The sequence below is a fragment of the Mesoplodon bidens genome (assembly GCF_964165515.1).
Source record: "Mesoplodon bidens genome assembly, chromosome: 3".
NCBI classification, from domain to species: domain Eukaryota; kingdom Metazoa; phylum Chordata; class Mammalia; order Artiodactyla; family Ziphiidae; genus Mesoplodon; species Mesoplodon bidens.
In genome coordinates this window covers 137,155,056-137,170,837 of record NC_138178.1, presented here as the reverse complement: position 1 = coordinate 137,170,837, position 15,782 = coordinate 137,155,056, and the positions used below count along the sequence as shown (strand labels likewise).

At 34.9% G+C, this 15,782-nt stretch overlaps 1 protein-coding gene across 1 annotated transcript in view; it reads right to left on the bottom strand.

Annotated features, from left to right (window-relative positions):
* Positions 1 to 15,782, bottom strand: part of LRRC9 (leucine rich repeat containing 9) — a gene marked incomplete at its 3' end in the record, with an annotated part of 95,673 nt that overhangs the window by 35,129 nt on the left and 44,762 nt on the right. The window contains exons 17-22 of the mRNA XM_081230274.1: positions 10,874 to 11,065; positions 9,496 to 9,621; positions 6,960 to 7,094; positions 5,751 to 5,928; positions 3,442 to 3,662; positions 2,388 to 2,510 (exon numbers count right to left, since the gene is read on the bottom strand). Of these exons, the coding sequence (XP_081086400.1) occupies positions 2,388 to 2,510; positions 3,442 to 3,662; positions 5,751 to 5,928; positions 6,960 to 7,094; positions 9,496 to 9,621; positions 10,874 to 11,065 (975 nt within the window). The remainder of the gene's footprint in view (positions 1 to 2,387; positions 2,511 to 3,441; positions 3,663 to 5,750; positions 5,929 to 6,959; positions 7,095 to 9,495; positions 9,622 to 10,873; positions 11,066 to 15,782) is intronic.

Sequence of the window (15,782 nt, the reverse complement as noted above, 5' to 3'; positions counted from 1 at the left end):
AGCATGAGCTGTGATATTGTGATTTATAATAAGAAACCTATATTTGGTCTTTGTCTACTGTTCCTGGCACATAGCTCCTCAAACCCTCGTAATTTCCTATATAAGAGCCGTAGGGGCATCTTTTATTATAAAATTTGGTTTTTTGTTTCCGGTTCCTGAAATAGGTCCAGAGCCATAAAGGTGAAAGGACTGTGTTGCTATTTATGACAAGCTCCTTTCAACCAACCTGAGTTTATCTTAACAAGATGACTTTTGGAAAGTCCTTAAGAATGGAGGCTGGTTGCCAGGGGAATCAACCATGATTAGAGGGTTGGAACTTCCAGTACCACTCCCTTACTTCCCAGTATGATTATATATCCATGGAGCCTTGGGCACAGAGTGAGGCTCAGCTGTCCATGCTTTACCATTAAAAAGTCATGTCACTTGGAATGTCATTTAAATTCTCTGGAGTTCTTTGTGCTCATTCATAAAATAAAGGATTTGGACTATGTCACTTCTAAAGTCCAGGTCCATTTACCTCTCAAACACTCTAGGATTATATTGCTCTTCTACTTCCCTCTGTGTCTACTTTTGGTGGCTTCTTTTCCTCTTTACATTTCCTAAATGGAAGTATTAAAGCCTCACTTGGATTTCTTTACTTTCTTTACTCACTTTCCTTAGTCAATGTTATATGCTTTTGGTTTTAATCATCAGCTTTCTTCATGTGTCTAACACTAATCGTCTTATTCCTGAAACTGCTTTTCTTCCTGTAATCATACTTCTGTTATGATATCTCTTAGTGGAATAGACTCAAGTCTTGTAGACATCTTTTATTCTTCCATTTCCTTGTCCTTCAAATTTAATTGGTTGCCAAGTTCTGTCAATTCTTCCCAGTATTTCTCCTACCTTTCAGCTCTCCATTTTTAAAAGCACTTCCCCTTGGTTTATTTCAGTTTCTCATTACCTCACATGTAGACCACGCTAATAGCCTCCTATTGGTTTTTCATCGATCACTCTAAACACTGCTGTTAAATTTCCTAATATATAGTTTTCAATATTTTATTCCCCAACTCAAAAATCTTCAATGCCTTCCCATTACCTCTCAATTAAAGTCTAAATTATTCAATCTAGTCTTCATGTCCATTATTAATTCATATATTTATATTCTACCTCATTCCACAAAGAATTTGTGGCAGCTTACAGGAGGAACATATAATCAAATAGTAAAATGCAAATAATAAATAGTGAAGATCAAGACTGAGAATGATGTAAGTTAGAATAGATCAAAACTGGGGATAGGGACAGATAGACCATAAGTCCTACAGGGTTTCTGTCATTGAACCATAAATGTGGCCCTGAGCTTTTAGGTAGTCAAAGTGAAAAGGAAAATAGTTAAAAAATACTCATTGTCAGTGAGGAGAGCATAACTTTTCCTCAGGGGGAGAAGTTTTTCCTACACTGACTTCTAAAAGCACTTTCTCAGGTGGCCCTTCAAATGAGGGCACAGAGAGATAGGAAGGATACTCAACACCACCATTGGAGCACATATAGTACTAGTTTCATGAGACTGTTTTTAAAATGTCCCTCAATGAAAGCCAACACCTAAATAAAACCCAGTATACAAGATTCTAGAGAATTGTTTGTGTTTGGGGGAGAATGTTTTTGATTCTTCATTCTGAGGAGAGCCCTGAAAAAATCAGGGTTAGAATTAGTAATCTCAGAGCACCTCAAAGTCCCAAATAATCATGAACTATCTCTCAATTTCCTAGAAATTTGATGAGTTTTATTGTCTGACAGGGGCTAGGCAATGTTACACAGGGAACCTTTTTATTCTTCACCCATTTGTTGTGCACTTATCCTATTACATGGAAATCAGGGGCCCTGTATGAACTTACTAGTTATAGAATCCAAGTTTCCAAATATTGCTTTCATATTCAGTCGTATGTTCTGTGTTATTTTTTACACAGTATAAAAAGTTATTTTTTACTAGTATAGTTTACTAGTAATGTTGACATACCATTTTTTGGTTCAAATATGTTTTTCTTAAATCTTAACAACTGTATTTTTCCAGGTAACAGGAAGCTATTTTTAGGCCCAAGAGGACGGTAGGGGTCCAGGGCAGTTTCTCCTATCCTGTCTCATAAATTTGTTAGGCACTGAATTCAGTGGGTGCAAATGTAAGCAGCATCTTCCCTCCCCGACTACCTCAATTTAAACAATTAAAAACTAGCCAGAGGAGAAACATTTAAAACCCAGATCTAAAATGTGCTTTGGAGACCTAGATTTTAATAAGCATAATAAGTTTGGGTAACATACTAGTGATAAAGCAACATTCAAAATGATTATGGCCTACGGATATATTAATATGAAGCCTGGACCAAATGCTATGAGTCAATAAAACAACTTACAATTGAGATTCCATCCAGAGCTTTCAGTTCTGGAAGATGAAATATTACAAACAACCGGTAGTTTTCTTGATTCCATACAATAATGTTTCCATACATGTCTAGAATGACCAGGTTGCATAAACCCTGGTAATAAAAATACATACATTTAAAGTGATATACATATATATCTCACTCTAACAAGTTTTTTTCCCCTTAAGAGTTTAATCATCCTTGAATTTTAATATTAAATTACTCTATCATTTCATAGTGATTTGAGTGTTTTTAAGTATGCTGCTGTTTAGTGCAAGCGTTATACTTTCATACTATTAAGGTCTAGTTTTGTGCAGTATTTCAGTGGTCTATATTATATGATCAGAATCCCTTTTTGGATGCTGGTGCTAAATGTATTACCCATGATAAAGACTTGTAAAGAAATTTAGCAAAGTTTAGAACATATACTTTGTTTATGGAATAACGATCTGTTAAATGGTATGTGTGTATACAGATACAACAGTGAAATGAAACAATGAAAAACACAGTCTTCTGATGAGGGATAAAACTGAAGTGCTTCTGCCTTGTAAGAGAGTAGCAGAATTCATCTTAAGGGAAAATGTGCTTCCTTATTAGATAAGACCTTTGTTGTGAAGAAAGGGCCCTGAGTAGATATGGATGGGAGAGGTTAAGACAAGAGGAAGTAAAACTAATCCGCATCTATAATGTATAATGGTTTGTTTTGTTGCTGTTGTTGATTAGGTTGACTCTGAAGCTCTAGAAGTAGTTGTATTGGGGGAATACAATGAGGATAAGGCTGCAAGTAAGGAAAGATGGGAAATGGACATAAGTTTTTGGTAGGAGATAAAGCCCTAGCAATACGGTATCAGCAAAAGGAAAGAGGACACTGCAAGTCCCAATGGTAGGAAATGGCCATCAAATACATTTTTCTTGATTTTTATTTTCTTCCTTACATTTTTCTATATTTTCCAAATTCTGTACAGTGAACATGCATTACTTTCATAGTATAAAGAAATAAGAAAATATTTAGAAAACCAAAAACATTAGTACCCCAGATAGTCACCTTTAAATTGTAGATCTCCTGATTGAGAGCAATATAGTTATTGCCTATGTATAATTCAATTAGTGTAAAAGCTTTTTGTAAACCACTCAATGAAGTGATTTTGTTGTTTTCAAGAGAAAGGGAATGAAGATGAAGCATGTTATCAAAAGTATGCTTTTCCAAACCAGTGAGGAGATTATTATTTATGCTGAGGCGGGTTAATTTAGTCAGCTTGGAAATGCCTAGAAAAATAAGCAAATTCAAGAAAAGATTCAGACAGCACTGAAAAAGTTAATTTAAAAAATAACTGGCTGGTTGTTTTACTGTTTCTCTTTTTCTAAGTTCAAATGGCTTTACAGATTTTATAGTATTAACCATCATCGTTTTTCCTTTTGTTAAAGAAGAATAGAATGTGTACTAAGTCCTAGATAATATATTAAATTCCAATTTTGGATTTCCAAGTAGACTCATTTTTTTTTAGGTGTTAAGGGAAGGTATTGTATAGGAAATACTGAATTAAGCTTTCAAATAACCTTTAAATTATGTAATTAATTAAGGTTTTCACCATCACAATAATATAAAGCTCTACTTTACAAAGCTCAAAATAATCACCAACCCCCATTGTAAAACATTAAGGGTAAAGAACTAGAATACAACACTCTGGAAAGTATTCCTTACTGTGCCATCACTTGTATTAAAAAGAACCTAATTCTACCTTTGTATGCTTGAAAGTACTCTAAGACAGAACTTTAGAAAATGCTTCCTTTCACCACAATCTAACCCCCTATGTACATTACGTGCTGTAGACACTTTATAATTGTAGGTAGGATGGTACAGTTGACAGATAAGAACTCTGGAGTCAGAGCTGGTTTCAAATGTTGGTTTCACACTAGATTTGGGACCATAGGTAAATTATGTAAAATTATGTAACCTCTGAGACTAATTTTCTTCATCCATGAAATGGATATACTGAAATCTGCTTCTAACGGTTATGGAATTAAATGGAATGGCATTTGAAAAGTATCAGTTATAGCTTTTGGCAAATAAATAATCAGTCCTCAATAAATTTTATTCATGCACCCCTTTCACACCAGCCTTTATCATGGGACTATGAAATGCTGAAAGCAAATCAATCTAGGGCAAGTTAGGATGTACTATCAAAGCAAAAATCCTTAAATGCATATTAAGCCTATCTATGTTTGGAAAAAAGAAGATAAATATCTGTTAAAGTTTAGTGGGGTAGCTATGTTTGAAAAGTGGGTATAGGGAAAATGCAGGTTGAAGGAGTCTCCCCTTCAGTGGGCTTATGGAGGGGAATAAAAAGGAAATAGGGTTCTCAATTGTTATATACATAGCAAAATTAACACCCTATTGTATGGGAATGGAGACTAGTGATAGTTGTAAACACAGATGCCTGACCTACACCCCCCCCCACTGTTTACTTAGCTGAAATCTACAGAGGAGAGGCCTGTGGATCTATATACTCAATAAGTATCCTAAGTGATTCTTATGATCAAGCAATTTTTAGAAACTATTGTTAACAGCCATTAAAATGAAGTATAACAAATGTTATACATACTGTTTTTAATACTTGCTTTTGCATATGTAATTTTTTAAAGTAAAATTTTCTATTTTATGAAAAAGGTAGTACACACATGCTAAAAACAATTCAAAAGCTAATAAAGTATAAATTAAGTCTCTTTCCCAGGCATGATTTTCAATTCCTACCTTCTCTCCTTGACAAGGACAGCCTTGTTACCAAAATGCACATCCAGAAATGTATTATACCTAGATAAGTATGCATGATATGTGTGTGTGTACACTTAGGTAGGCATTAGTAAAGCTGCTTAATTTGTACTTGTATGTGGATCCCAGTAAAAGGTTACATAGTACATCTGATTTTCAACCTCTAGTGAATAAAATGTTCATTTTGTTGAAAGTCTTCAAATTTCCAAATGTAACCTTAATTCCATATTTTGAAAAATGAACTGAGCTGCTCTATCTTTTTCAAAAGCACACCTCATTCTTTCATTTATTTACTCAATGGTACAGATTTTGAATACTGACTAGTTTGTAATGTGCTAAATTTGGTAATAGATGGTAAACACTGGTTAAGAGAGGGGAGGGAAGGCAGCTAGTTGGGCTCATTGTATATAGCAGCCAGTCACAGATCCCACTAAAGAGGTGTTTAGAATACTGTACTCCAAACCTTCTTGGAAGTTCTCTGGAGACCTTCCTCTTCAGAAATTCTATCCTCAGTGTGATTCACTTTTTGCTCTTGTTAATTAGACATTCATATTTTAAGAATTTAGAATTCTCTAATACCTTACCTTCTATCTTTGAGATGCAGTTTCCATCTAATGTGAGCTCTTCCAGGTTAACACAAGATTCCAAGCCTTCCATTTTAGTGAGATTATTGTTGCTGAATGATGCCCACTTCAAATTTTCCAATTTTTCTAAATTTGTGATTTCAAAAAGATGTTGCCCATCTAAATTTAAGGCAGTTATCTGTAGAATAATTCACATTATATGTTGCTTCTGGATGACATCAATAACTTCAACGTTATAAGATAAAAAGGCTAATGAAATAATTCAAATGTGGTAAGTAACATAAAAAAGTCCTCTGGGAACTAAAGATATTGCAAAGCTTTTAGTTTACAGAAAAGTAAAATTTGACAAGATTATAACTCAGAGAGGGACTTATATGGTATTATAGACACTGAGCTGTGCCAGTCAGATTCCCAGCAGTGAAGGACTTGTCCCAGTTGCTGCAAGTGCTGTTGGCAGAAAGCCTTCTACTGTCAGTCCCTTCAGGGACAGCATCAGCAGCAGAGAGCTGCCTTGCCCAAGGTCATGCTCCTTCCCAGGTTGGCCCACATCCAATGATGAAAGGAAAGAAAGGCCTGGCCATCTTAGCCCAACTTGGGACAGATTTAAAGGGCCATTCTAATTTCACAACTCCCTGTGGGGTCAGCTAAGACTATCACGGAGCTGGCATCACAACTAAATATCTATGTATATTCTGTAATAAAAAGAATGCCACTAATATCTTCCATTTTCAAGGGTCAGATTCTCTTAGCCCAGTTTCTATCTTTGGCAAGAGGTAAAAGGGTGCTTCTTGAGCAAGAAGCTGCTAGTGCTCCATAACTTTTCCCTTAGCCTTGGCTGAATTCTGACCAGTTCCCCCATTCTCTTGCCAGGATTCTTGATCCCTTTTACCTTGCCACCCAAACTTTTGGCTTGGTCTCTGGCTCTGAGCTTTAAAGTTTTCTTGCTTATTTTGATATATTATCAGAATCTACCCTTTGTTTTTGTAGTGTACCTTTATTCTAAATTTCCTGTTCTATAGTGACCACTGCTGAGTTCTAGCCCCTGTGACATAACTACTCATGACTTGACTTCTCTTTTACTTTTAAATTGGCTCTTCCAGTTTTCTGCCTGTTACCTATCTATGCCCTCGTTATGATACAAAGGCCAAAGCCGACTAAAATATCAATTGAAATTAAATTTTTATATTAGGTTTAATAGATTGTCTTTACCTTCAAGTACCAGTTTCCACTCAGATGTGAATGTGGTCCTAACTTTGAAATCTGTGTCAGAATTTTGGCAGAAGGCCATATACTAAGAATCCGTGATCTCTCCTCTTTAGTACTAGAATGCCGTAAGAGAGATAACTAATAAAACAAAAAACACATAAAGGAAATAGCACAGAGAGGTCCATATACATATAGTTAAAAGAATTGTTTCCTAGATGAGTGGCCCAATGAATACTTTTAAAATATGACATTTTCTTTGCCTTAAAATGTTTTCAGTATCTGGATATACTTTATATATCTCCCTCATTTTTTTGTTTTAGCAGACATTTAACCACAAAATAATATTTATAAAACTGTGAATGGATTATTATAAAACAAACACCATATAATCCATCATGAAACCAGTTTAAGAGCCAGGATATTCCTACCACCCTAGAAGCTCCCTGGGTGCCCCATCCTAATCTTTTTTTCTCTCCTTCTCCTTGGAAGCCATCACTCATCTCAAGTGAATCAATCCCCTAAGAAGCAATCAAATGATCTCAAATTTTGTATCTACCATACTTGCTTTCTTTATAGACTTATGTTTATATCCATAAATAAAATATTAGTCTTATACATATTCAAACTTTATGTAAATTGAATAATATGTTTATATTCTTCTATGACTTGCTTTTTTGCTCAGCATTATATCCATGAGATTCTTCTATGCTTCTTCCTGTAGCTGTAGTTTATTCACATGTCATTGCTATATAATATTTCCTTATCAATTCTCTCATCAATGAACATTGAGCTGATTTCAGTTTTTTGCTATTATAAGCATTGCTGTCATAAATATTCTTGTGCATGATGCTTGGTATATATATGCAAGAGTTTCTTTAGAGTATATAACTTGCTAGGTTTAGGGTATGTATATATTCAGCTTTACTAGATAGGGCCAATTTGTTATCCAAAATGGTTGTACCAATTGTAACCTTTACTTCAAACCTTTGCTAAAACTTGATATTGTCAAGGGTTTTTCCCCCCCCAATAGTGGCCATAAATTGGTAGATCATTTAAATTTTAATGTTTATTTTCTTGAGTATTAATATGGTAGAGCATCTTTTCCTAAGTTGTTTGGCTGTTCTGATTTCCTCTCCAGTGAAGTGTCTGTTTAAATCTTTTGCTCAGTTTTCTGTTTGATTGGTTGTCTTTTTCCTGATATATTTTGGATATATAAAGAATATTTTTTGTCAGATGTGTTTCAAATTTCTTTTCCCAGTATATAGCTTGTCTTTTCACTTTCTGCCCTTTGAGGAATAGATGTATTAATTTTAACATAGACAAATCCAATCTTTTATAGTATATGCTCTTTGTTTCTTGCATAATAAATTCTTCCCTCATTCAAGGTTATAATGATAATCTCTGATCTTTCCTTCTAAAACATTTTTGGTTTTGCTTTTTGTAGTGAAAGCCTTAATGCACTTGTTCCAGTGCCTTTTATTGACTAGCTCCCTGATCTGTACAGGCAGCTCTGTTATTTATCAAGTTTCCAGGTATGTGTGGGTCTACACTGGGTCTTTATACTCTGTTGTATTGGTCTATTTGTCTAACTCTGCCAATTCCACATTGTCTTACAGGATTTTAGTAAGTTTTGATTTCTGGTAGGATAAATCCCCAACTCTTCTTCAGGAGTTAATTATATTTTTATCAACAAAGGAGTTTCTTTCCTTCACTTTGAACAGATACAAAATTAAACATTACATTAAGGAATTAATATTCAAATATTCCACAAAAAGTAAACAGCTAGATAACTAGAGTGGAGATATTTAGGATGTTGAAGCTACTTTGGCCAAAGTAGCGTTCTTAATCTGGATAATATAGGTATTTCCCCTTCCCCACGTTAATAGGTGTTGTTTTCTTTCAGCCAGACACATATAATATCAATACTAGGTAAATAATTTACTAAATGCTTTCTCAAGGCCTCGAAGCTTACCTTATCCACAGAAAGTTGCTTATTTTCATATAGGTTCTAAAGGACTCTGGTGAGTTCAGGTTGACTAGGAAAAAAACAGTTACCCTAGAGGTATTTTTGGGGTAGTGTGCAGGATGAGAATCCATACAACCAGTTGGTATTTAAATGGAATACATTTAGGGCCTCCCTGGTGGCGCAGTGGTTGAGAGTCCGCCTGCCGATGCAGGGGATACGGGTTCGTGCCCCGGTCTGGGAGGATCCCACATGCCGCGGAGCGGCTGGGCCCGTGAGCCATGGCCGCTGGGCCTGCGCGTCCGGAGCCTGTGCTCCGCAACGGGAGAGGCCACAGCAGTGAGAGGCCCACATACCGCAAAAAGAAAAAAAAAATAAATAAATAAAAATAAATAAATAAATAAATGGAATACATTTAAACAGAAAAAAAAATTCAAGTGATATGATTGTTATAGACTGATTTTTTTATTAGCATGCTAAGAGAGAATATAAAATCTCAATAACAAAATAAGAGTATGGGAAATGTTATTTGTATATTCTAAACAGAACAAGAAATATTAAACAATAAAATCCAACCTGAGTAATCTTTGTCCCAGAAATAAATTTCAGAGCTGCTGTTGCTTCTTCTTCAGAAATAAGGACTCCATCTAACTGAGTAAGAGTCTTTAATCTGCCAATAACACTCAGCCTTAATGTGGCTGGCTTGGGAAAAATACCAAAAGTTAATATTTACAAAATATTACATGTGCTATGACATGGAAAGGAGTTCTTTGTTCCTTCCCACATAATTCAAATTATGCATCTCCTACTTTATTATATTTGCCTAAAAATAAAGGCTTAACTTAATTCTTTAAATAATAGTTGAAATTAAATTATATTTAAGAATCAATCTTTTTTGTTTGAAGGTGGATAGTTCTACTCTTGTGAAGAGAGGAAATCCCACAAGCTGTTGAAAAGTGACTGCAGTGAAAAGTGTTCACAGAACAACTGCAGTGCCTCCTGTTTATCTAGATCAGCATTTAGCTAGTCAGCTCCATGGGTGATCCAATACAGATCTTCAGCTCTTGACATTTAATTTGGCAACAGGGCTATAGCTGTACTGTGATCATTCAGGAAGTCTGATTTGGCAAAAGAAAAATATCCTTCAATTTTACTGAGCTAAAAATGAGAAATACAATAGTATAAACATAGTAATATGGCCAATTTAATAGAACCAATCATGCTTTAGTCCCTTTTAAACATGTTGAACATAGTCTATATACATTTTTGAAAAACAAGGAAAGGAATAGTCTTGAAATTATAAACTTGGGGCTTATTTTAAATACTTGGAGATACTCTTCAGTATAATCATTGAATATTGAAATTTCTTAGCATGAATCTACATATTTTTGTGATGAGAAAGAATAGCATTCAATCAAATTTCCTTTTATAACAGAACATAAATAAGACTTTATAATTCAGGTTTATCAGGGAATTTGAGGCATAGGAACCAAGAATAATAGAATACAGTGAGAGAAACATACTATTGTTAATTTAAAAGTAAACATGCTTTTGTTAATTTTTCCCCCTTTAATAATATGTTTCTCTCACTGTATTCTATTATTCTTGGTTCCTATGCCTCATTACAGTAGGGTTCTAGCATGCTGAGCTATACTGCACTATGAAAATTCTCTGAAGGTGTGCAAATGGCAGTGACATCTAACACTTTTAAAACCACAATACTCTTAAACTATTAGAGGTTGCAAAAAAAGTCTGATGTGAAATTAAAGATTTTCTTATAGTAACATTTTATTCACTTGATCACTACACTAAATTCAACTTATGAAATACTTAAGGGAATTCTAGCGAGACAAAGATAGTTTGCCTGTTTCTGGCTATTCTTGAATAGTAGTGAGAAAACAGCTTTGAAATAAAAATGATTGTTTGCTTTTTTATAAACATTTCTGTTTCATACCTTTTGCCATGGATTATGTCGAATATCCAGAGTGAGAAGGCTTGTGGTGTGTTTGCATAACATATTTATTTCATCGCCAGATTTTTTCAGTTGATTCCAGCTCAAGTCTAAGTGCTTAAGTTTCATCAGACCTCTAAATCCCTCAAGAGTTATCACATGGTTATGGCTTGCATCCAAATATTCAAGGTTATACTGCAACACATACAAAAAGAAGTGATGCTAGAAGGATCACAGTTTGTATTTACATAGTTCTTTTCTCTCTGATTCTCTAAGTATTTTACGGCTTTTTTGGTAATCCTCACAGAAAACCTAATCAGTAGTTATACTGCAGCAGTGGTATCAATGTATATATTTTCCTAGTCATTTGCTCTTAACTCTCACTTCATCCTTTTAACATAGAGTGGCAATGTTTGTTTTCATGGAGGAGAAGGCAAAGAGAAACTGGCAAGATAATTGTCTCCAACAAACAAAGAATTACATTTCTTATATCTAGGCTTCTAGTTTATACCATTGAACTCATGGCCTGGTTAAAAAGGGTTCATCTTCAGAGGCAGAAACTAAAACTATTCCATTCTATAATTTCCTTTTTTTAGAAGTACATGATTTTTAATAATAATTTTTCAAAATTATTAAAGTAACACATGTTCTTGTTGGAGATCTGAGAAATACAGTAAATAAATAAAAAGAAAAAATAGAAAGCATATATAATTCTATTGTTCAGAAAGAACCATTGAAAACATTTTTTATTATATGCCAATATTTTTTTTATATAAAACATATTATTCTGTTATATAGAATTTTGTACCCTTCTAACATGTTCACACACCATTAAATATTCTTCAAAATGAATTTTCATGGGGCTTCCCTGGTGGCACAGTGGTTTAGAGTCCGCCTGCCAATGTGGGGGACATGGGTTCCAGCCCTGATATGGGAAGATCCCACATGCCGAGGAACAACTAAGCCCGTGTGTCACAACTACTGAGCCTTCACTCTAGAGCCCACGGGCCACAACTACTGAGCCCACGTGCCACAACTACGGAAGCCCATGCACCTAGAGCCCATGCTCCACAACAAGAGAGGCCACTGCAGTGAGAAGCCCATGCACTGCAATGAAGAGTAGGCCCTGCTCGCTGCAACTAGAGAAAGCCCGCACGCAGCAACGAAGGCCCAATCCACCAAAACTAAATAAATAAAATAAATAAATTTATTTTTTAAAATGATTTTTCATGATTGCACAGTATTCTAATATGTGAATTATTAGTATTGTTTTAAACATTTCATTATGGACATTTATGTGGCTTCTAATTGTTGTCAACACTGCAACAAATGTCCATGGTCATAATACTTTAACCGAGACACCAATATTTTTTCAGAAAAGGTTTTTAGGAATAAGATTACTGGTTTTAAGGATCTCTGTATTGTTAAGACTCTTGATAAATGTTGCCAAATAGTTTTAAGGAAGTTTGTGCCATTTTTCTTCCAGCAATGGAATTTGAGAATGCTCATTTCCTTAAATACCCACCAACCCACCCCCCTTATTTTAATTTACATTATTATCAGTGAAGTTGCATATATTTTCCATGTGTGTTTTTTTTTTTTTTTTTTTGCGGTATGCGGGCCTCTCACTATTGTGGCCTCTCCCGTTGTGGAGCGCAGGCTCAGCTGCCATGGCTCATGGGCCCAGCCGCTCCGCGGCATGTGGGATCTTCCCGGACCGGGGCACGAACCCGTGTCCCCTGCATCGGCAGGTGGACTCTCAACCACTGCGCCACCAGGGAAGCCCTTCCATGTGTTTATATTAGACATTTAAAAATGTTTTTTCCTTGTTTGTTGTGTTTCTCATCTTTGGCCATTTATATATTCAGATCTTTATTTTACATATTTGTAAGAAGTCTTTAAGACTTTAATTTGTTACTTCTATTTGTTGCAAACAAAATTTTCTTTTAAAGTATATACGAACTCAGGGCTTCCCTGGTGGTGCAGTGGTTGAGAGTCTGCCTGCTGATGCAGGGGACGCGGGTTCATGCCCCGGTCCGGGAGGATCCCACATGCTGCGGAGCGGCTGGGCCCGTGAGCCATGGCCACTGAACCTGCGTGTCCAGAGCCTGTGCTCCGCAACAGGAGAGGCCACAACAGTGAGAGGCCCGCGTACCACACACACACAAAAAAAAGTATATACGAACTCAGACCCAGAACAAGAAAGAGATAAAGAGTACTTGAAGAAAATATTTTGCAACATATTTTTAAAAATAAAAATAATATTACTATAAATTAAAAATAAACTTGATTTCTTTACAGTTTAAAACAAACAATTGTTTGAATTCACCATAGAATTAGTCACTGCTATATAATGCATAGTTCGTATTGTTGGAATAGCGTCTATTATAGTGACTCAGGTTTCAAGAGTTGAGTGTTCAGATCATTAAAATCTAAAAAATTTCTGGAAACCAAATAGTGTTACTGACTTTTTAATCGCATTAGTAAGCATAGTAAAAAAAATCCTATAATTTACTATGATTATAATTTCTTGAACAAAAGGATATTTGGCAGTAAAAAAGTATTAAGGATATAATCTTAGAACAGTCTTTTAAATTAAATTAATTTAGATTTATAAAAATTTACTATATGGCCCATCTTCTCCCATTTTTCATCAAAAAGTGGTTAAAAACTTGTCCCAAATTCCAGCACTTGCATGCAGACTAGCATTTGTGAATCATGCATCATATAAAGAGAACTGCCTTCTTTCCTTGAAAACAGGGGTGGGATCTTCACTTTTTTATGCTCCCAGAATATAAAACAGACTCCATACACTCCATAAATATTCAAGGAATAATATTTTCAGTTTTGTAGCAGAGTTTTGTGTTTTAACATTTCTTGTGCTTCAGTTTAAATCTTTTGTAAGTTACAATACAATGTAGCCCAACTTACAAATATTAAAACCCACAAGACCTCTTTAAAATATTTTAGGGGTAATAGTTCAATCTCTAAATGTAGATTAGCTGTCTCAAGCCATTAGAAGCACTTTAACAATAAATTTCTCATTGGAAAAGATAAGACAGAAGTACTATTTCCATAAATTATACTATTTCCATAAAAAATAATCTATTAAAGTTGCAAATAGCCATACATATTTGTCTTTCCTTGGCCAATTCTGACTATGGTGTAACTATTTTCAGAGAAAAAAAAATCTGTTCCTATTCCTTTTGCTTGGATACTCTCCTTTTCTGATAGTTCAGATGAGTGAATGACAGGCATACAGCTTATGCCATTTCAATTTACCTTATGTGGATGTCTTATTTAGATTTTTAAAAACTCTACAAAAACTATATAGTATATTTCCACCATTTATGAAGCCCAGGTCTTCCATTATGTAAACAGTCACAGATTGGGTATTTTGACTCACAAGGCAAGGCCAGGGTGATGAACACATAGTAACAATATGTTTACTTTCTGCAACTTAGTAGAACTAATGCCTAGCATGCAAGATGGGTATGGAAACTCTCCATGTTAGAGACACACTTAAGGAAAATGATAGTAAAAATGAGAGGCAAATTTAAAAACTTAGAAGACAATAAGAATAACAGGTGAGTGATTAAATTAGATCATAGCCTTTTATGATGCTGAGATAAATATAATTAATATTAAACACACATACAAAGTTGATTACTGTAGAATATAGAGGCTAGGCAGCATAGGTGTTCAATCTCTCTGAATCCCCACATAAAGAGAGAGTTAAAAATAAAACCAAAATTCTATGGACAACATTTATAACAAAGCTACATAACAAGGTAGCCCCATAAGTCTCAAAGAAGTTGGTGGGGATAAACCACCAACAACCACAAGACCTACATGGTGTCCAGGTCTATGTGAGAGGAAGAAGGAAGCATCATGGCAGCATCTGATGGACCTGAGAATAAGAGAGCCCCAAAATAGCCAACCAATATTCAATGGAAGGTATGAGGGCCAACTAATACAGCAGTTGAAAGTGGGAGGAGTTTTACCCTCTTTGATACCAGGTGAGTGTATGGGACCTACAGTAAAAAGGTCTGAAGGGGATGGAGCAGTCTAGCCCCTACGAATCTTCAAACTGCCCCACCAGGGCTCCCTTACAGAACTGAATCTTTCTTGGAGAAGAAACTGCTGGGCTAAATAAAAATTAAACAGGATAAGGACAAAAAAGGCAAATAAAAGAGAAAGTTCAAACTGAAGTAGAGGAAGGGAATAGAGCCAGGAAATTTCAGAAAGTAAGTGCTACAGTTTTTAAACAGTACATATAAACAGCAGAAGAGGGAGATCTGTGAAATTAGAAAAGCTTTCCCAAACCTCACTTTCGTTTTAAAAGTTAAGAACTAATTTCACTGGAAAATGAGCAGCAAAAAAGTATTAAGGTCAAATCCCAGATAAAGCTGTGTGTGTGTGTGTGTGTGTGTGTGTGTGTGTGTGTGTGTGTGTAAGACAGAGAGAGAGAGAAATATTGTTATACTGCTGCAGGCAATAAAAGTATACCAGAAATATATGCCCAAGAAACATATCATAACCATAAACCTATTATTTCAGAACAAGCAAAAAGATTTAAGAATGATACAAGATACAAAATAACAACATAAATCTGGATTAGAAAAACTCAGCAATGAGATGAAAGAACCCAGAAAAGAATTCAAAATAAAATAATAAAAGCATTTCAGAAATGAAGATTAAACTAGTCAAAGACAAAAGAAGTAAACACAACAAATAATGCCTTAAGATAAATAGAAGGTGAAAAAGATGAAAATTTTTAAAATCAAATCAATTTAAAATCTAAATGGAGAGATAAAAAGGACTCAAGAGAAAGTGACAAATAGTGAAGATAGGTAAAGATTCAACATATGGATAATGGAAGTTCCTAAAGAAGAGAACCAAAGAAAGGAAA